At 44.3% G+C, this 22,635-nt stretch overlaps 1 protein-coding gene across 5 annotated transcripts in view; it reads right to left on the bottom strand.

Annotated features, from left to right (window-relative positions):
* KCNMA1 (potassium calcium-activated channel subfamily M alpha 1) overlaps window positions 1-22,635 on the bottom strand; it is a gene marked incomplete at both ends in the record, with an annotated part of 724,384 nt that overhangs the window by 286,756 nt on the left and 414,993 nt on the right. For all 5 annotated transcript variants that reach the window (XM_080822610.1, XM_080822608.1, XM_080822611.1 and 2 more), the window contains 2 exons: window positions 8,935-9,046; window positions 9,881-9,974. In XM_080822610.1, coding sequence (XP_080678736.1) covers window positions 8,935-9,046; window positions 9,881-9,974 — 206 coding nt within the window. The remainder of the gene's footprint in view (window positions 1-8,934; window positions 9,047-9,880; window positions 9,975-22,635) is intronic.

Here is a 22,635-nt window from a genome sequence, read left to right as displayed (position 1 = left end):
CAGCCAAATTTATAACCATCCCAGAATAGCCTAGAACAGTGGTTCTCCAAATTGGGTGAACACAGGGAGGATCACCAGGAAGGCGTGGAAAACACAGATTGTCAGATCAAACTCTGGGAGTTTCTGATTCATGGGGTCTAGTTTGGGTTCTAAGGATCTGCACTTATAACAAATTTTCAGGTGATGTTCCTTCTGCTAGACTGGGAACTATACCTTGAGAACCACTGACTTCGTAGTTTTGTTTTGCTTTGCTTTTTTAAAGATTTTATTTATTTATTTGACAGAGAGAGAGATCACAAGTAGGCAGAGAGAGGTGGGGGAAGCAGGCTCCCTGCCAAGCAGAGAGCCAGATGTGGGGCTCCATCCTGGGACCCCGAGATCATGACCTGAGACGAAGGCAGAGGCTTAACCCACTGAGCAACCCAGGCGCCCCTGGCCTCGTAGTTTTAAAAACATGGGCTCCAGAATCAGATTGAACTAGGTTGAGTCCTGGATCCACATTTACTACCTGGGAAAGTTACCTAACTCCCCATCCTCAGCTCCCTAAATTGTGAAATCAGACCAACCGTATTTACTCACTGGGCTGCTGTTGAATATTTACTCAGATAACGCCTCTGAGATGCTGAGCCCAGTGTCTGCTTTTAATAAGCAGTCAGTAATTGTTCATTATTATCATTATGATGAGAAGACATACTCACTCATTCATTCAACAAGGATTAATTACATTCCAGGCACGGTTCTAGGCACCAGGGCACAGCAAAAAAAAAAACAAAAACAAAAAAACCAAGATGGTCAATGTCCTTGCACAAGGCTGTCGCGGACCTTGCACTCTAATTGATAATATGACACAGATGATCATATTGTTCTTACAGCACTAATCATAAAAGAAACGAAGGTCGGGGAATTCATTCCAACTGTGAAAATTTCACAAGGGAGGTGGAGTTAGGGCTGTGCCTGAATGGGGAGAGGATTGCCAAGGAGCGAGACAGGGCAGATGCTCATTCCTGACCGAGCAGGGGGGATGCAACTAGCAGCCTGGTGGACCCAGGGCAGGGCATGAATTTTTTTTTTTAAGATTTATTTTATTTTATTATTTATTTGACAGACAGAGATCACACGTAGGCAGAGAAGCAGACAGAGAGAGAGGAGGGGAAGCAGGCTCCCTGCTGAGCAGAGAGCCCAATGTGAGCCTCGATCCCAGGACCCCGGGATCATGACCTGAGTCCAAGGCAGAGGCTTAACCCACTGAGCCGGGAATTTTAAAAAGGGGAAGGGGAGGCTGGGAGTGGAGGCTGTGTGCCTGGAGTTGCCCACCAGGGGCCGCCTACCCTCTCTGGCCACATCACATCCTGCTTTTATGTTTTTGGCTTTGTTTTGTTTTTTTCAATTTCAATACATCGAAAATTCCTCATGTCAGGAAACAGAAACCAGGTGAAGGCTTTCACCATTGAGTATTCTTATCAAATGCAGAGGTTAGTCCACAGAAGGCTGGTTATTCACCTCACTCAGCTGCTGTGGGATTCTTCAAGCGGGGGAGTGGCCCTGGGGCCAGCCACCCTGCACGTAGAGGGCAACAGAAGGCCTCCTGAGATCCCAGCTGAGCCCTGAGACAATGACCAAGTACTTGCCAAGGAAAGCCTTGTTGTGGCTCCACATGCTGTCTTCCCTGGGAAAACGGTGACACACGTCACAACTCGTCACCTCAGGGAGCATTCTGAAATTCTGGCTTCTCTCCACTCTTTAAAGTAAAAAAAAAAAAGCAAGAAAGCATGAATTCTAAGGAAAGGAAACGGCACCCAGAACAAATGGGTGAAGGGTGGAGAGCAGGCATGTCTGCCTGGTAATTCTCCCGGTCCCAGGAAAAGAAGAAAAACAAAACCATTCCATGAAAGTGAGGAGTGAGGAAGATCTCAGGCTCTAGCGAGACGTCCCCAAGTGTCTCCTTTCATAACACGCCGGAAAAGTACGAGGCAAGGGTGCGGAGGGCTCAGAAGGCCTGCCAGAGGGTTTGGACTCCAGAAGACTGAGAAGAACCACGGGCTCTATGATTTGGGGCAAGTTACTTAACTCCTTTGGGCCTCAGTTTCCAAGCTGGTGAAATGGGAATATTAATAATAATTCCCCTTTGGCAGAAAAACGCCCCCCCCCCAAAACATTTATGATAATCCTCAGAACCTGGGAATATGGCAATTTACATGGCAAAAGGCAATCCAAGCAGCAGACAAATTAAGGTTGCTCATCTGCTGACCTTCCTATGGGGAGATGGTCTTAGATTATCCAGGTGGGACCCCAACGTAATCACAAAGGTCCTTGGAAGTAGAAGAGAGAGACAGGAGGAAGAGTCCGAGGAAGGTAATGATGGCCAGCACGATCAGGGAGAAACAATACCAGGGAATGTGGGTGGCCTTGGAAGCTGAGAAAGGCAAGGAAACAGACCCTTCCTCTGAGCTTCCAGAAAGGAGCACAGCCCTAAACACACTTACCCCGTGCCCAGAGAGACCTATGCCGATCTCTAACCTACACAAGCGTAAGACATAAACTTGCATCGTGTTAAGGCACTGCATTTGGGGACACTCGTGTCACCGCAGCGAGAGGAAATGAATAGATCCATCCTGTAGGGTTGTGGGGCTGACGCCTGGCACGAGGAAGGGCGCTTTCTCATTTAGGACAGCGTTATCATTGGTGGGCACCTGCTGTCCTTCACACAGGGTATGCTGGGCTCCTCTCCCCCGAGGAGTGCGCACAGCCCCCGGCTCTGGCCCCTGGCTCCGGCCGCCGCGCCCACCATGGGCTGCGCCAGCATCTTGCCGAAGCCTCCTCACGTTCCTCCACCCACATAAGCTCTTTCTCCTGTGAACTCCCAAGGCCCTGACAGCCTGTACCTGGCAATTTGGGACTTAATTATACAGCGGGCAGTGTTACCTGCTGTTGCTGCGTGCATGTTTATTTTGGTTCCAAATCTAGATTCAAACCTCGGTCTCAAACAGGAACTACGTTTGTCCCTTTCTTGTTGTTATTGTTGTTTTTTTTTTTTTTTTTTTTTTTTTTTTTTTTTAAAGATATTATTTATTTATTTGACAGAGAGAGATCACAAGTAGGCAGAGAGGCAGGCAGAGAGGCGGGGGAAGCAGGCTCCCCGCTGAGCAGAGAGCCCAAAGCGGGGCTCGATCCCAGGACCCTGGGATCATGACCTGAGCCGAAGGCAGAGGCTTTAACCCACTGAGCCACCCAGGCGCCCCTGTTATTGTTGTTTTTAAGGACCTGTACTTTTCCTTCTTTTTTTTCTTTCTTTTTTTTTTTTTTTTTTACAGACCTGTTTTTATCATCTTTTGATACACAAAGGAACTGTGTCTGGCATATATTTATAAGCAGATATCTTTATTCATTTTAATTGCCCTGTGGCTGGGCACTAACTCATTTTTCTATTTTTTAGGAGCGTTTTCTATTTTGTAGTACTGTTTGCCAAAGGCACTGCCGTCTAACATGAGCTAGAAGAGCAGGTAGGTTTACAGTTTACAGTTTTTCCACCCTGGGTTCAAGGTCTGGGTCTCCTTACCATCCCCTGATTTCATGAGTCAGAGAAGAGAGACGATGATGGAAGTCACAGCAAGACCAGGAAAGAGGGTGGCCAGACAGGCTCCCCTCATCTCAGTGCTGAGCACACAGTAGGTGCTCAATTAAAGCTGGTGAGAGGAGTGGCCAGTAATTGCATGATTATTTTTTTCCTCTACTCTCTTCTTTTAACTACACAAAATGACCCTCAGCAAAACCACATAAATAAATACACAAAGGAGGCACAGCCCGTTGACCCACCTCGGGGATACAGTTCCCCAAAGAAGGAGGCAGACAGAGGAGTTCTCCCCAGAGCATGTTATTCTAGTCTCAAAATAAAATACATCTCTCATTTCAAGGTACATTTATTTTAGTTAGGTAGGGTAAGGATTCTGTGAGAGAAACAAAAATGAATAAGCTGGCGTGTGGGAACAGGAATTAAAATAAGCACCGACTTGCCGCCTGCCAACGTGGATGTCCTCACATCCCACTGCCTTATTTTTGGTTCCGTTCTGGTTTGTTTTCTTCCTCGGTACTTTAAAATATGATAGGTAGGTTAGAAAGACAAGCCCAGGATGGTCCTGAAGCTCGCCCTATGGGCAGGGTTCCTTCACTGACTCTGCCTCCCTATAACCCCTCAGCAGCCCTACAGGGAGTTACTCTTATTACGCCCCTTCACTGGACGGGTGGAAACCGGAGTTTAAGACCAGCAAAACGACCTGGCTCAGAGCGACCCACTGGCCAAGCCCAGATGTGAATCGAGACAGTAACCCCGAGCTTGGTTTGACCCATTCCGCTCTACTGACCGCATGTGTGAAAGCCCCTAGTCTCTCCCTCTCTCTCAGAGCAGATCTGATCCCCCAAGGTGGTCAGGTACCCTGGGACTCAGGAGACACACACAAGCTCTCTGTGTTTCCTGGGTCCTAGCGGCAACTCTAGAAACTGGAGGTGGGCGGGGCGCCTGGGTGGCTCAGTGGGTTAAACCTCTGCCTTCCGCTCAGGTCATGATCTCAGGGTCCTGGGATCGAGCCCCACATCGGGCTCTCTGCTCAGCGGGGAGCCTGCTCCCCCACTCCCCACACTGCCTGCCTTTCTGCCTACTTATGATCTCTGTCAAATAAATAAAATCTTTTTAAAAAAATGTCAAGAGACAGGGGTGCCTGGATGGCTCAGTGGGTTAAGCCTCTGCCTTCAGCTCAGGTCATGATCTCAGGATCCTGGGATCGAGCCCTGCATCAGGATCTCTGCTTAGCAGGGAGCCTGCTTCCCTCTCTCTCTCTCTGCCTGCCTCTCTGCCTACTTGTGATCTCTCTCCATGTCAAATAAATAAATAAAATCTTTAAAAAAAAAAGAAAGAAAGAAACTGGAGGTAGGCAAGGAGGAGTAGGAAGGAGAGGAGGAGGCAGGAGGATGTGTGTTCTTAAGATCTCTTCCCCTCCCTGCCTGCCTGAAGTGAAGCTGAGTAAGGAGAGATGGAGAGGTGCCAGCAGAAATGAGCAAAACCTGCTCAGTCACCCCAACCCGGGTGTTCCTCAAAACCCCCAATCTTTTAAGGGTGAGGACAGAGGCAGAAGAACAGCAGGAATATGGACATAAAGTCGGACCAAATCTCGGGCAAACTACCACCTCCCGCCACTCCTAGGCTATGCAACCTTGGACAGGAACGGACGCCTCTGAGCCTGTTTCCTTACTGGCACGATGCGGGGAAAGAATTCCAGCTCACAGATTTGCTCTGAGAATTAAGGGAGTTCAAGTGTGTGAGGGGCTTACCAGAGCGCCCAGCATATAGGAAAACTGGAATTAGCCGTTATTGGTACAAAGCCGCCAGATGCACTAAGATAACACAGGCAATAAAGACTTGAATACGATGCTATATAATATGCAACCATATATGATGATAAGAAATCAAGTGTGGTGGGTGATATGCCCTGGGGAAGATAAGGGTGGGGGTCACGGCACTCATACGGTTTTGCACCCACGTGGATCCAGCCACGCAGGGCTTAGCAGGTGTGTGGGGAGAAGAGAACAGATGGCGGCTTCTTCATCTTACCCCAAACCTCTGCCAGTAAAGGCAGCACCTTTTCATCTTCCAGAAGGAGGGGAGCACTTCCTGAAATGCCCCCACTTAATGGGATTATTCCTTCTGCTTTATACGCCATACCTCGTGGGAATGTTCATTTTGTCTCTGGCAGCTCATCAGCACAATAATTGCTTCATGATGTAATAACCCGTGTATTAAATCAGACACGGGAGCCTCCTGGATAGATTTTTATACTGAATTCTATTTCTGACAGGCTGCCCAGTTGTGGATCTCACCCAAGGGGTTCAGTTCCTAAAGAACCACAAGTATTTCATTGAAGGTGCCTTCTCCTATAAGAGGAGAAAGGTTATTTCCTGTTGTTGTTGTTGTTGTTGTTATTTCATAGTCCAGAAGTTTGTTGGTCTGTTGTCAGTTTCAGCACACTTATGCTTCCTAATGGACTATATAATTTGCTTATACCAAGCCCAACGCAGGGCTTGAGCCTACGATCCTGAGATCGTGACCTGAGCCAAAATCAAGAGTTGGATCTCAACCGACTGAGCCACCCAGGCGCCCCATTATTCACCGTTGTTTCTTAATCATCTGGAAAAGTGCCTGTCGCATAGTAAGTGCTTAATAAATACTGTTCAATTAATCAACAAATTGAAGCACATGGTGGAGCATATTTTTCGAAGAGCAACCACGGCGGATACAAGAGTGTATCTCATTTCTCCTCCGTTTCCTTTTTCTTCCCCTTTTCCTATTCACTCTGGTGGATTTTCACTAGACAAGAACGCAACTCCAAAAATCAGGATTAAATCATATTCACAAAAAGTCGTGAATTTTTAACATCCAAGTTCTCTTCACACGAAGATGTTTTTAGTCTCCCAAGGAGACTCAGCTCCACACCCTTATCCAGGGCGAGAGTGGCTGGCTGCGTGGGAGGGGTATCTCCACCCAGACCTGAAGGGGCCTCTTCAATATTTAGGGCCACGAGGGACCAAGAGAGAATGGACCCTGATGTAAAATTCCGATTCACGTAGTGTGAGGACTAGAAGGTACTTTAAGTCCAAACTTCCCATTTTCCAGAAGGGAAAACTGAGGGTCCAGAAGAGCAAACTGGTTGTTTCAAGGCACACAGTACTCAGAACACAGGCGGGAAGAAAAGGCAGATTCCCTTCCTTCCTTCCTTCCTCCTTTCTTCCCTCCCTCCCTCTCTCTTACTCTCTTCTTCCCTTTTCCCCTGTCCTTTTTCTTGTCTGCCCGTCATTTTTCAGGGTGTGGGCACGCACGTGGGTGCACATGCTTACGTGTCTACCCTTTGCAACGGGAGGGTCTCGGACGAGCCCTGTTTCGCAGCCCATACATAATTTTGACTCAGAAATGTGGATGATTTGATTTCACTCACTTCCCAGTCCTTCCCCACAACCTAGATCCCAAACTTCCCATGAACAATGCAAGCGTCTTAGAGGCATTCTGGACTATGAAAGTACCTGAGAAATCAAATCATCTAACCTAACCCGCTATTTTACAGCCGAAAACCAACAGGCTGAATGAAGGAAAGTGAGCTCCCCAGGTCACAAAGCCAGTTAAGAGCCAAGGTGCAGTAGCTGGGACCCTCAGCACCAGGACACATGCAGGTCACTGTCAGGACGCTTCTCTGATTTGTGAGTGGCTCTGACTGTCCCATCATGCCGGCTGGAAAACCCACTCTAAGCAAGCACGCCTCAAATCAAGGAGGCAAACTTTTCCACTGAGCGAGTGAATAGAATTCTAATGAGAAAACTAGTAGAAAATAGAATCTTTATGGGATACACACACAGATACACACCGATATGTGCATACGTGATTACTGCATACATCATACAGAAAGGGTGCTTCTTTTTTTAAATACTTGACACTAGGCATGTAATAAATTCACAGAGCTAGCAAGGACATCAAAAACATATTGCTAGTGGAAGCAAATCTTGGCACAACATTTTTGAAAAATGAGCCATCAATATCTGTACAAACTAAAATGTATGCATTCTTTCATCCAGTAATTCCTCTTCCAGGAACCGGGAAGCATCTAGAGAAACAGAACTATCACAGATATGTGCATGAGGATGTTTATGAAACTACCGTTTACACCACAAAGAGGAAAAAAAAAATCAGGTGGTCCACCCTTAGGGTTATGGCATCATGAACCGTGATACACCAATTTGTAGAATTTTGTGTGACTCTAATATAATGAATTATTAGAGAGCTGAAGGGACACCCGTCATTTATTACTTTGTGAGAAAACCAAACTGCAGTGTAACGGGATGGACATGCTTATTTGGACGAAGACCACCACCCCTCTCCAACACGTCTACGTGCACCCGTGTCTGAGACAAAGGGACAGGAAGGAAAGATGGGAGTCTGTTAACACTGAGCATCCCAGGGAGAAGGCAGGGATGGGTGCAGGGGGAAGTCATGATTGCTATTTTCTTCATGCATCTTTAAATGTTTATGCTGACTACAATAATATATATTACTTTGAAAAAAAAATTCAGACAAAAAATTTCTAAATACAAAGATGGAAGGAACCCAGGAACAGTCCGCTGGATCTCATTTCAGCCTCCCTTTCCCCACTGTAGACCCGCAGTAGCAGGAACACTACGAGAGAATTATTCAGGGCAACCAAGAGAAGCTCGAAGCTGCCTCTCTCTGCCTCTCGCTGCCACGACCATCGTTTGAGCGAGTTACTTCTCCCATCCAAGTGTCCTGATCCTGAGGCGGGAAGTGACCTGCCGGGAACCAACCGGAAGTGATGTGCCGAGCAGATACAGCAAATGAGATGTGAACAGAGCACCAGCAAAACTCATCCTTTAACACAGGAAGGGGGCTCCATCCCCTTCAAGGAGAGGGTGGCTCGGGGATGCTTCACGCTACCCTGCCCCACAGAGGAACTCACAGCCATAAATAAACCAGGCAGGACCCACTCTACGTCAAACTAAGAAGCAGAGAGAAGCTAAGTTTGGCAGGCAGGCCTTCTAGGCACCTGAAGCAGCTTCTGGAAAGGTGGCCTCGTCTCCATGGGCTTCTGTGTTCAGTCCTAACTGCAGGTTGAATGAAAATGACTGACCCACGGAGGCAGAGGTCCTGACTGGGACAGTGTGACCATGAGGTTTCCACTATGATCAAACTGTCTTTCCTGAAAGCCCTAACTGGGCCTATCTTCTGAGGCGAATGTTCCAAGGAGAAATGTCACCACCAACTCCCAAAACTTCAAGAGTCGTGCACATGAATACACAAAACTTTCCTTCTGTGGGGACGGCCCCGGCCTCTGATCTACCACAGCTCGGGAACCAGAGGGAAGAAGGGAAGAGAGGTCGACTTACCAAGCCAACTTCTGTTTAAGTACACAGACACAAACACTGGGGGGACCGTGAAGAAATCTACCACAGAGTTCACTTCCAGCCAGAACCACAGCTTATCGTTGGCTGCAATAAACTGGGGAGAGAGAAATGGAGAAAAATATGAGAGGCACGAGGCTGGCATTCTAAGTACATGCTTTTGCCAAAGGCTATGTTTTGGTTTTTCACCGGGGCCTGGAGGGAGATGTTCTGTCCTTCTCATAGCTATCCAATCACAGGCTATTTCTGTCTGAGAATTCGGTTATACGGTGTTTTCTAGAGAGTGACTGTAGACTCTGTTAACCTTGGAGAAATATTAGGCAATCAGTTTTTCTGTGCTTTTCAACATTATAAGGAAAGTCTGAGTGGTCTCACCTTCACTAGACTCTAATAGAAATAGAACTCTAAGTAAAGCATGTATGTACTCATCCATGCACACACACATGTGTGCACACACATGTACACACAATCTCCGTAATACACATTCTGTACAGCTCCCCTCAGAGGCAGGCTCTACTACAAATCCTCCAAGCCCCTGAATGCTACCGATCTCCCGCCTCGATTCAAGCCTCACAGCCGTTCCCTCAGGATTCAGCTAAGTGAGCCCCGATAAACATAATTTTAAGAGACGTTTCTTTTTTCCTCCGTTTAAGATAATACATTTGTATTTAGAGGGATGAGAGACATTCAGCCAGGAGAGACGTATTAGCTACGTCAATCCCTGTTTCTCCTCCTTGGAACAAGATTTTAACATGGACTTCTTAAACGTGAAGTTAAGGAAAAAGCTCTCTCAGACACTGAAAATCAGAACATGGGTCTGTTGTCCCCCTGGAAACGCTGGGCTTCATCTCTGCAAAAGCGGAGGCCGGCGGGGCGCGGCCCCTGAGTACGAGCAGCCCCACGGTGACAGAGTTGTGGGGATGAGACTTACCCGCAGGCCAAAGTAGAGAAGGAAGAACACGTTGAAAGCCATGTCGATCTGTAATGTGAAATCTTTGTAGAAATTCTGGCAGGATTCTATGGGGCTATTAGACAGGAAGAAGAAAAAAGCAAGAGGTAAATGAAAAATATCGTCACGTCTTACACATGCTGTGTAGTACTGGAGCTCGGGGTAGAGGACAAAATGAATCTTCATCAACTAAAACATTTGGTCTTTCTACCCTCTGTGATAATCAAGCAAGCATGGCCAAGGGGTCTTTCCATTCAACCATTCAGTCTTTCGTTCTTTTATTTGTTTTTGTAATTATATATTTATATATATATATATAAAAATTATGTTTATCATCATTCAACAGTTGAGCTAAGAATCTTAAAAGGATCATGCAGACACCTTGGAGGAAGGACAAGCAGGAGAGACCATCAAATTCCTTAATTTCACATTAACCCTTAAAGAACTGACTTCTTTTTTTCAGAGGACACATACCAAAGCTCCAAACAGTCCCTCACACCCTCTAGCACATTGGAAGTAGAACCCATTTTCAGTTAAACACAGTGGCTGTGTTTGAGACCTCTTGAAAGCCATCGGTTGATGAATAATAAAAGACCCAGGAGCATCTCAGGAAAGCTGTGGAGGAGAGGATCCTGGTTGATGTTCTGGCTAAACTAAGTACGGACTTGATGTATAGCGCTCTGATCTGGAGAAAGAAGCATTGCCCAACTGATAAGTTCAAGACCGTTAAACCAAAATGTTGAAGCAGTACTCTAAGGGTTAATTTTGTTTTCTTTTTTTTTTGGCATGCAAGTTAATTGGCTTTGTGTGTGTCCAGCAGCCAATGCGAACCCCCAGCACACCCTGCTTTGTTCAAGAGTAGACAGTTCAAAAAGGTACTACTATACAAACTGGTACATGGCTTCCATGTGCTTTCCCGCGTCAAACTGATCAGAGGATCAGCGCGCGAAAAGTCCCAAGTTTGGGGCTGGGTGGGAAGCAGGAAAGCCTCATATGCATCTCAAAGCTGTGGATGAAAATTCATAGTAGACTGTTATCGGTAAGCAAATGGTACCACTCCGGGCCAGAAACATAAAGAAGGTGAGGTGAGGGAAAGGGGAGGGAGTACGGGGAGAAGCAAAATACTTTCCCTGGAAGGAAAGCAACGTGGACCTTTGGGCCAGGAGGGCGCTAGCCTGAGAAGTGCAGGATGGAGGATTTCCGAGTAGCACCACCTTGGAAATCGCTATACGCAATACCAGTTAGTATAGTTGTACTTCTGCGAGGACAATGCTTGGTTGTTCAACAGGCAGGAATCTGTGCAGTATGGGAATGCAGGGCCCACATAGAGGTATGGTGGGTCGGTCTATGGGGCTCTCCAATCATATTACATGCACTTCATTTATCCATTCTTCATCTCTAAAACAAGTCAAACATGCCCTTTGTCATCTCCTATCTCACAAATAGGTGGAAAAATCTCCAGACAAGCATGGGGTGGGGGGCATCTACATTTGCATTTACCAACTAAGCAGACTGAAGAAAAAGCAAAAGCTGAAAAACATTTTTTATAAAGGAAAGGACAGCTCCTAGGTTTTCGCTAAGGTGGGGAAGTGGGAGGGAAGACAGCATGGAATTTGCTTCGTCCTATGCTGGAAGAAGTCAGGAGCGCAAAAGCTAAACCACTGCTCTTTGCCTCCTCCCCTACTTGGGTATTGCTTTAAATGAAAAAAGGAAAATCCAGACCTGGAGTTAATAAGAGACACTTCTGCAATCCCCAAGCCAGGATAATGTTTTGTTTCATGTCAAAAACAAGACCCACAAGGTCCACAGGTGTCAGAATTCTTAGCTACTCTAGTCACAGTGACAAGTACATGAACTAGGTTGACCAGAAATCCACTACAGATTTCAAGGGATGAAGAGACAATGCATCTCTGTGCTACATAAGCCACTGGTATGGTGGGTTACTGAAGAACGGATTTTGTGTGTGTGTTTAAGAGAGTGATCAAGAGAGTGAGGACGGGAAGCTCTGCTGGTAAATGCTGCACTCGTGTTTTTGCTTGTACCAGTAGTGACTTAAATGTGCATTTAAATTCATATTCATCAAGATGGATAGTCATAGTCAAAGGGACAGAGAGAAAGTCTTGATTCCCAAGTCTATTTTTGGAAAACCCACTTTCACTTCACCGAGGTCAAACAATAACCTTACTATTGCCCACACAATAGTTATTGGTGATATATTTGGGGGTCCTGTGAATTTCCTAGCTTCCAATAATTCCATGGCCTTTGTGGTTAATTTGGTAGCAAACTTAAAATGCATCTAATAGGTAAAACATTTGCTAGGCTGTGGAGGGGAATGGGTTGGGGGGGGAAAGATGTTAGCTGAATGCCATTGAGGATATTTTGGTTCAGCATAAACAGAAGCATATGTTCAAAAGAGCATGAGGAATCAGGCTGTAGCAACTTCCTTCCATTGATCCTTGTCTTCCCTGTCATTTCCACTGTTCCTTCTTATACTGCCCATACTCAAAGGCAGCAAGGGAGGGCTTTCTGCTAAAGGACACTGTGTTGAGAAAAATATACCTCAAAAGCACCCCTGATTTACAGAGAACAGTGCTGCAAACATATCACACCTTTTCCTTAGTACTTCTTTCAAAATGTTTGAACTGATTTAATCACTGTTTCATAGTATTCCTTGAGTCCTAGACTTTGGGCTGAAAAATGAAAGCTGCTGGTACGAGCAGCTTGTCCTCTGACTGAAGCTTGCCAATGGTACGGGTACGCTCTGCTAAGATGGAAGAGACAAAGAGCAGAAAATTCTGGGATAAAAGAGGCCCAGCCTCTGCAACCCAGGTAGGACCCGAGTGATGGGGGAAATCTGTTTTCTATCCCTTTTAGCTCTTTCCCGCTTGCCACGAGAGTCCAAGGAGAAATGTCCTGCCTAGTTTTCTCAAGTGGCAATAGAACTGTTTATCAGGACCCCCTCTGAGATAAAGCCTCTGAGTGCCTGCAGTTCACAAGCTCACACAATCAGAGACCACAGAGCAGAGATTCTAAAGCCCCATCATTTCATTCCCTGAATGGAAACAACCCACAGAGAAGTTCACCGATCTTATAAAAAGAAAATACATAATTCAACAAAAAAAGGGCTGGCCATATCAGCCAGAATTTATTTTCCTCCCAAAGAGGTTATTATCTTAATGATTAATGCTCATTGTAGGATAGAAAATGAAATACAAACTCCTCTTCCTTCTTGTGTACACTAGAGTTCTTTGTCTGGATACACAGAAGTTTCAAGAGATAGAAAAGAAATCCTCCCCCCTTTTTTTTAAACACAAAAAATGGTGACTCCAAGGTACACACTTAAATTTGGATCGCCATTGCTACAAGGCATGCCCATGTCAGAATAGGCTGTGTGTGGATGTATGTTGCCAATAGAAAAAAAAAAGTGGAGTTTTAAAAACTGAAATAGGGATACTGGTTCTGATCCTTGTAGTAAATGGGCTTTCCCTAAATTGTTCCTGGTTAAACTAATGACTTCCCAATGAGAAGACACAAGTTAGTTGGTAAGCTGATGGACTCCTCATTCTTCGACTCCCACAGTCCATGGGTCAAAGGTGATACTAAAACCTTAGGCAAGGTTAGTATTTTCACCAGGACTCTATGATTGGGACACCTTCAAAAGAACCTCTATCAAGAGCTGCGTATGGTTTAAATGTTGAGTGTAGGAGAGTCATCTTATTTCCTCTTGGCCATCCAGTAAGCATATCTGTATCATTTAGTTGTCTATAGAGGAAAAGGAGACTCATCCAGAATGGCAAACATATCTCTTTCTTCATCTATTTAACAATATAATATCCAGTGAAGACCCTTGAGTGGGAAGAGCCAACAGTCCTTCTTGAAACTGACTTTAGACCTTGTCTCTCCAAAGGCCAGGGCAAGCAATGGCTAGCCAGGTTTTCTTTCAAGGGGCAGGCACTAAGGAGAAAAAAATCTCACTTCCAGCAGTTGGTATCCTCTGGATACCTGCATCATCTCCAAAAGGGTAGTAAGTGCCCTCTCTTCTCAGCCTCTAAACTCCCCTGGTGTTACCTGAAAGTCTGTTTTCCTGATTCCCTGGGTCTGGTTGCTCAACGTAGTGAAGATATTTCTCTAGGACAGTGGTTCTCAAACTTTAGCATGTACCTGGAAGGCTTATTAGAACATCGACAGGACCCTTCCAGAGTTTCTGATTTAGTAGGGCTGGGGAGGAGCCCTGGGAACTTACATTTCTAACAGTTTCCCAGATATTGCTACTTGTCTGGGGACCAAACTGAGAACCACTGTTTCAGAAGAACTTTCTTGCAACTACACACTAATTGCAGGTGTTGCTACTCGAGAAGATTCCCATTCAGACCTGAACAGAGATGATTAAACATTTGAGCCCACCCCCAGATAACCAGCTGCATACCACTTAACTAATTGCCGAGATCAAGAGGTTGAACAGGTATTTTCACTTTCAGGTGGGAACAAGGGGGGGGGAATTAAGATGATACAGAGAAGTAATTACCACACCACGATGCGAGCTTCACCAACGAGATTCTAATTAACAGAGTGCCTGAGGAGCACATTTTTAGTTTAACATTAAAAGGAAAAATGAAGTATAGATGGGGAGAGGTTACGGAGACCATCATTTATAAGAGATCACAAAATGTTAAGCAGTTTAGGGACATCAACAGCAGCACATATCTGAGATGATTTAATAAATAACCACAGGAGAGGGAAGGGACTTAACTGAGGAACAAGATAGCACTTTGTGAAATAATTTCCAACATTTGAATTCTCCTCGCTCTTGTGGCTAGTCCCTTTTTAAATTGGACGGAGCCTTCTCAATGCCCACCAGGATTACAGACCACCAGAGTGCAGGTCCACAGCACCACAGACGTGAATCAATACAGTAAGTTTAATGATTCCAGACTCTTCTCCTAGTCTCACCTCTGCAATGTTGTCAGATTAATTTAATTAAAAGATGTCATTCATCTGCCATCATGGCTCCCTCCTGCCTCAGACATCAGCTCTAACCCTGGCTGTGATGAACCTCTGAAACCCAACCTCACTACATGTCCTATTTTATTTTCTACCATCTGCTCCTCGCCAAGTCCTTTGCTCCTGTGAGCTGGTACCTTCCTTATCTCATGAATGTGACCCACACATTCCTAATTCTAGATTCTATGCTTTTGCTGCGGTCTCTTCAAATGCTCCCCCCTCTTTGTGTTCAAACCTCAGGCAACCTTCAAAGCCAACTGAAAGGCAGAGAGAGCTCAGTAAATTACTCGTGCCCTCACTGACCTCCCCCACCTCTGAATCCCTATAGCATTAGGAGCGAGGAATTCTGAACTTACAATGTTGATTCTCCTCTAATCCAATATAATACCACCTGGTAAATGTATAGAGCTTGCACGTACTGTTGCATTTGGTCCTTACAACCTGGCAAAATAAAGCAGACCGTTTGTTGCAATCCCCGTTTTGCAGACTTCTGAGAAGCAGAGTCTCAGAAACCCACACAAAATCATGTAGCTAAGTGGAATGGTTCAGGCCGAGACCCAACAGACTTTCTGCCGCACCAGAAAGGAGACTTCTTCTCCAGAAGAACTGCAACATCCTTGGAGAGGTAAAAGAAACATAAGATACAGCATCTACTATCTACAGACCCTGGCATGGGGCTTTTTCAAAAACAATGAGGGTGAACTGATTTATAGAGGAGGTGAAACTGCCCCAGGAAAATTTAACATGTTTGCAGAGTGGTCTGGGAAAATTCAGAGGGAGCTGACCTGTCCAACTTGTGTCTAACCCTGCTCTGTAAAGACGGTCATACGGGACATTACTAACCCCCAGGAGTGTTTCCGGGGCCCCTGAGGAACTAGTGGCATCATGGAGCATGACCCCATCTGCTGAAGTAAGTTCCTCTCCTAGTTGTCCATCTGCTTAAAGATGGATGACCCTCAAAATGCCCTAATTTTTTCTTTATCCTCTCTTATTCTAAAAGAGCAAGGATGGATATAGTAATGGACGATGTTTCAATACTTTGAACACTTCTAATTATGGAATAGACTGTAAAGTTTTGCATCCCATTCTAATCAACTGAAGTAAAGAAAAATGATAACATCGTATAGTCGTGGAGACTATGGAACTTATCTGCAACCGAGAGGGAAAAAATCTAAATGATTGGATGTTTTTCTAATAACGTCTGGATATACTGGATAAGCAAAGTGCCTACAAAATAGAAATAAAAGCCCCTAGCTGATCAGAATACTATGAGAACAAAATATTTTTAAAGGGAGGCAATTCTTTGCAATATACTCCAAGTTATTGGTATTATTATTACTCACATAATTTTAGATCTCAGAAAAATAACTTCTAAGTTAATAGTAATAATGGATTTAGTGCAAATGACAAGATAGTAATTAACCACTGAGAAAGTAATAATCTTTATGTAGAACGTTTGTGTTCGAACCTAGACAGCACTCCAGGTCTCGAATGGATCCAAGTTGAAAGCTTTCTATGCTTTAGCTTTCATTAGTGCTACCATTTTAACTACTTTGTCAGAGTTATGTACTTAAGAGCTTATCTTTCCAACATTAGTGCTTTTAGTGTTTACACTGAGTGGAGCATATATTCAATAACTTGTGTAGGCTCTATCTCTTTTACCAAACAGAAGCCGGCTTCTTCTGCTGACCATCATTCTGACTTTATCCCATATTATCGGAGTAGATATCTTCTACAATGTTATTATTGTTGATGGGGGAGTTTGTGTTCAGTCACTAATCAATACGAATGACAATGACCTCAAAGGAGCCTTTTCTAAATCTTAAAACACTTGTTTTAGACCTTGTTATGGTTCTAATATGAACAGAAAACGTTTTTTGTTACTTGATCCCAAGCCAGTTGGTTAAGTGGCTTTGTTGGGAAATCTTCAGTTATGGGTTGGTATCAATAGGTCTATTAATCTTTCTGACAACATCAGGCTTCCAATTATGCCTCCACTCAATTGACAAGATGTGAGCCAACACCCACAAATATATGCCTCATTAGGGTCATGGTGAAATGAATTGGAACAAATGAAAAGGTGGTATATAAACTCTTACTGCTCTGGGATTCTATGTGCTCTGCCTTCTTGAGCTCGGACTGTTATGGAGAATCCTGGAACAATGATAGTGGTAGACTTCAGAGCAGTTGTATGGCTCAGGGTACCCACCTGAATAATTGTCCTAATAATTAAGCATTCTTCAAGGAGACAAAATTACATAGATCGCCGATGAAGAGAACAAAATACGTCAGTTCCTTACACGCTGGATTTCTCAGTGAAACACTGATAATCTGTTTTCATGAAACTCAGTGAAATCTCTGTCACTTTCTGACAGAGTTCCTCTAAATTTTCTCATAAGGTTTCAAGATGCTATCTGAGCCTAGGGTCTTTTTCTCATCTTCACTCCTTATCATTTTATCCATTTAGGCACCCAAAAAAGTAAATCGAAAGCAAAATGTGGGTACCACGGGACATTACTAATCCCCAGAAGTGCTTCCAGGGCCCCTGAGGGGTAGTGGCATCATGGAGCCTGATCCCATCTGCTGAGGGTAAGTTCCTCTGCTTGTGGAGAAAATAACTCCTAGTTACTTGTCTGTTTAAAGACGGATGACCCTCAAGACGCCCCAATTTTCTCTGATGGAGTTGAGAAGTTGACCTCAAGCACAGATAAGTTAGGTAGTTTTGTAATTCGATGGAAGAGTTAAAATTCCAGCTCTATTGTTACTAGCTGTATAACTGTAGGCAAATAATCTGAACTCCACACCTTGATTTTCTCATCTGCAAACTGGAGATAAGGATACAAACCTCAAAGGCTGTTTCGAGAATGAAATCAGATAATGAGGAAAGACTAAGTGCTGAATAGGTGATCGTTATTTTAAAAACTAAAGTAATAACAATAGTGATAAATAAGGACTGTTTGTAGAAAAATGCCAAAAAAGGCAATCATCCAAATGAACAAAAACTGATAGAATCAATTATTTTGCACTTAATTTTCCATTTGTACCTGCTTTATTGCTTCCTTATCGGGTGCTGTAATATAATTCAAATGCCCAATAGGTTGTGCAGGGAGTTAACATCTGGTGTCATTCTATATATTAGAGCATTACATTTGGGTAATATTAAAGAAGGAACACCAGGGAAATTATATTTCCATGAAGGCAGCCACATAGTCTCATAAATATTAAATAATTAACCAAGATTTCCTGACAGAGAAAGCCATGAGTCACTTTAATGAGTGGCCACGAGAGGTTGTGTATTTTTTTTTCCCCAGGTCTTTAGCAGAAGAGAGAGTTTCATTCGCCTGGTTGGCTTACCATGAATCTGGAGGAGAGGCAGGGGAAGCAACCAGTCGTCTGTCTCCTAAAGATCTCTTCCGATTCTACGTCCATAAGATCATGTATTTCTTCACTGTTGGACTCTTGGAATGATGTCCAAGACAACCTACCCACTAATGCTTGTTTTCTCCAATTTGTCTACAGACTACAATTATTTCAATCACAGTTGTTATCAGACTGGAATTAGTGTTCATATTTGCCAGCAACTTTTATGTAATAAATCAGAGTTAAGCTACTACATGAAACAGAGTCTTGCCAAATGAGTGCTGCTTTGGTTCTCACTGAACTGTCTGAGAACCCATGACCAACTGTTTCTTACTCTAATTTCTCTACCTCCATGGACTCAAGCCATCTCTTCCTCAATAAACTCTTGTTTATTTAGTAGAGGGATGGGATGAAGTAGATAATTCAAATACATACACACACAAGTACTACAAAACAGACTGAGAATTCTTCAAGGGCAGGGTCAGTGAGATGTACAATTGTAGAGTGGCACATGTGGGTGGGGACACATGCACACACATGGGCTCATACCCACAGCCTTCCAGCACAAGTGTATGGCCCTTATCCAACCCCGGCCTCACTCTGGGGCCATCCACAAAATAGGATCGCTTGGGTGAAGTGATTAGAAATGGAGAGAAGATGGGGCGCATGGGTGGCTCAGTGGGTTAAAGCCTCTGCCTTCGGCTCGGGTCATGATCCCAGGGTCCTGGGATCGAGCCCCGCATCGCATCGGGCTCTCTGCTCAGCAGGGAGCCTGCTTCCTCCCCTCACTGCCTACTTGTGATCTCTGTCTGTTAAATAAATAAAATCTTTAAAAAAAAAAAAAGAAAGAAAGAAATGGAGAGAAGAGAGAAGAAGTTCCAGGTCTGAATGAAAAGCAGGGAACCCAGACACATTGCCTGTCAGGGGTGGGGGGGCAGGTGGGGAGGGGGGTCTGCAGTAGCCCTGACCCCTGGAGCCAAACTACTCTCATATCTACAAAAATGTAGACCTGAAAAAGCAAGACAAGAGGATTTATCCTAACATTACTGGATATTAAATGTTGCCACACATGTGCTGAGAGGCCCGTAGACAATCATCTCTTGCCAGTAATAACCACTAGTCAGCTCCTAAGCACTGGGGGTGGGGGGGCAATTGTCTGGTGTCACCACTTCTTAAGGAGAGAACAACCAGGAGGAGGCAGCCTAGGGGCACAGTTTCAAGGCACTTCGGACTCAAGGCTTCCTAAATAAACTATGAAGGTCTCATAATTGCATAGCGAATGGTAGAGACCCCTACGGTTGAGCAGGTGGGTTGGGATTCCCACAATATAATAGTCTTTCAAATCACCGTGGGACCTCTTTGAGCTGTTATTGAGCACAGACTTCAAAATCCTCCTGTCTGAGCCTTCTTCTCCTGATGTCTGTCTTGGATTCTTCAGGGTATTTGCTGATCATCCTACCAGTCTCCTGCTTAGCTTATGACCTATGCTCCCACCCCTGTCCACCTCCCCAGCTTTAACGTAATCTTGACCCACCTGAACAGCCTGATCTTGGCAATGCCTCCTTGTCATAGGTCTACCTGCAAGGATTTAAAGTGGGAGGGGCACCTGGGTGGCTCAGTGGGTTAAAGCCTCTGCCTTCCGCTCAGGTCATGATCCCAGGGTCCTGGGATCGAGCCCCGCATCGGGCTCTCTGCTCAGCGGGGAGCCTGCTTCCTCCTCTCTCTCTGCCTGCTTCTCTGCCTACCTGTGATCTCTGTCAAATAAATAAATAAAATCTTTAAAAAAAAAAAAAAAAGGATTTAAAGTGGGAAAGCCAAAACTACCGAATCTACACAGTCAAGCCCAGCCTACTCTGGGACTCAGACTGATGGCCTAATCAGATGCGGCTAAGGAAGGTGCAGGCAGCAGATCCTTCTCCTGTTCCTTTCATGGAACTCCAATCTCCTGTGAGCAGCCGAAGAGACCTAGATTTGCTATAGTTTCAATCCTGCTATCTTCCAGCCACATCTGCACCCAAGCAGAACGGGCACACATCTCCTCGGTGGTCTCTTCCGAAGAGCTTCAATGACAAAGAACACCAGTGTTGGAGACCTGCCCGGTACCGATTTGGAGAGGCTCAAGAGCATTAGGGAAGCTTTGCTTCGCTTTGAAGAATAGAAAACACTGTCCCATAACGTATATAACTCACCACCAGGACACTGGCATTTGTTAAAAGCTACGCATGAATGTATATGAGATGCTAAAGGACAATTATGATAGTTTTGTTTCTGACATCCTGAGGTTGTTTTTTTTTTTTTTTTTTTTCCTTTTTGGTTGAGTTTTGTTTTTTTTTTTTTAAGAAGACACCAAGAAAGACCTGGTACACGTTCTTCTGACATCTGGCACAGAAAGCAATTATACCTTTATATTAAACAAGAAAATAAAATAGCCGTGTCTTTGCTCTGTCTTTGGCTGACAGCTGAGGCGTGGACGTTTTGTAAGTATTCCTATTTAGGAGTTTTGTTGGGAGCCCAGCAGCCTCACAGCCAAAAAGGAGAGTCTGAGATGTTGCTGATTAGAAGTCATGAGTCTGCTGAGTCCAAAGCAGGCATCACACCTTAGGAATGCCTAGAGTGACCTGGGCAGTGGGGACTAACACTACTGTAGAAAATCAGAGATGACAAGTTACCTTTACAAATTGTCATCATTAACACAGAAAATGGCAATGGCTTGTTAAGCCCTATGATTATATATGATTATATCTTCAAGTACACACTCCTCTAATTTCCTCTTTACCTCATGGAAATAACTTCTTACCTCCAGGAACATTTCTTTTCCTTCATGTTTTCTTTCCCATTTACTTCTGGTTAGCATTGGAAACCACTGATCAAGACTGTCCTGCTCGTGGGGCGCCTGGGTGGCTCAGTGGGTCAAGCCTCTGCCTTCGGCTCAGGTCATGATCTCAGGGTTCAGGGATCAAGCCCCACATCAGGCTCTCTGCTCAGTGGGGAGCCTGCTTCCCTCTCTCTCTCTCTCTCTGACTGCCTTTATGCCTACTTGTGATCTCTCTCTCTCTCTCTGTCAAATAAAAAAATAAAATCTTTTAAAAAAAAAACTGTCCTGCTCGTACCTCAGAAATAATAGCTCCATCATATTAATGGGGTCTACTTGACTTCTAGATCCACATTCAGAAAGTAATATCGTGAGCGGTGTGCCCATCAGGATAAAGTTTCTTTTTCCTTCCTGCCTTCTGCAGTTCCCCTTTTTAACTCTATTGTCATATCTCTGATTTTCTCTAGAGTCGGTTTCCCCCTCATTGTAAAAATAAAAGCTCCGTGAGAGATCCAGGATGCCCCCAGGAAGCTGAAATCTTATGATTCTCTTCTTTGTCTCCATAAATGGATCCATTTAACCTTCCTCTATGTTGGGTTTCAGAAAGTCTTTCGTTTTACCTGGAAGCACTGTGTTTTTCTGAGAAAAAGAGCGATCCCTTTACTGAAGAACCCCAAAGAGGAGAATCAGTTGTTTCCTTCACCAAACCCCCAGATGAAGGAAAGCTCTGGCAAAGTGAGCATGTCCTCGTGCTGGTCAGGATCACGGGCTCCGCATAGGTCTACACTGTAATTCCATCTAAGCTCCTTTCAAAAAGGGAAATGCTTCCATTCAAAGGGCGTTTGTTCCAGTTACCAAAAGAACATGTTATGAAATTCTAAGCAAAGTCTATTTCTGTAGGGCAAATAGGATATTTTTAACAGAATAAGGGAAAAAACATTGTGGAAAGAACTTTAATCTACTGAGCCCCTGGATAGGAGGAAATCAGGATTCATGAGGAAAAATAAAACACAAGATATGAAGCTTACAATTCTGTGTCACTATGACTTCTTAGTGCAGAGTTTTAATCTAAGAGGCTCTAGCAAGCTGGTTCCACTAAGAATTCTCTAGGAATTCTCATTCCTGCTAGAGGATTATCAGAGTTTGGTAATGCCCACCTGTCATCGTTCTCAAATGACAGTCGAGGTATGTATAAAATGTAAAGCATCTATTTATGTGAAATAACAAAAATCCAGTTCAAAAAAAAGATCCTAACAATTATTTTTTATAAAAGTTTATTTTGAGAATAAAACAGAGGGGGAAAAAAGAGGAGGAAAAAAAACATGTTAAAAATAAAAAAAAAGAAAAGCAGTTTTAAAGGGAATCATTAGTCAACCCTAAGGCAAAAATAGATCTCAATGAGAAAAAATGATCACAATTACTAATGAGTTAACACTGAATGTAATGCCAACATGTTTAGATGAGTATGGTATTCCTTCATTGGACTACCATTTGACATCTTTTAAAGTTGAATTCGTGACACTCCCGTTTGCACAATAAACTAAGACAAAAGCCAGTGATTGTA

This window comes from Martes martes (assembly GCF_963455335.1).
Source record: "Martes martes genome assembly, chromosome: 14".
In the NCBI taxonomy this organism is placed as follows: Eukaryota; Metazoa; Chordata; class Mammalia; order Carnivora; family Mustelidae; genus Martes; species Martes martes.
This window is presented reverse-complemented; position numbering and strand designations above follow the sequence as displayed.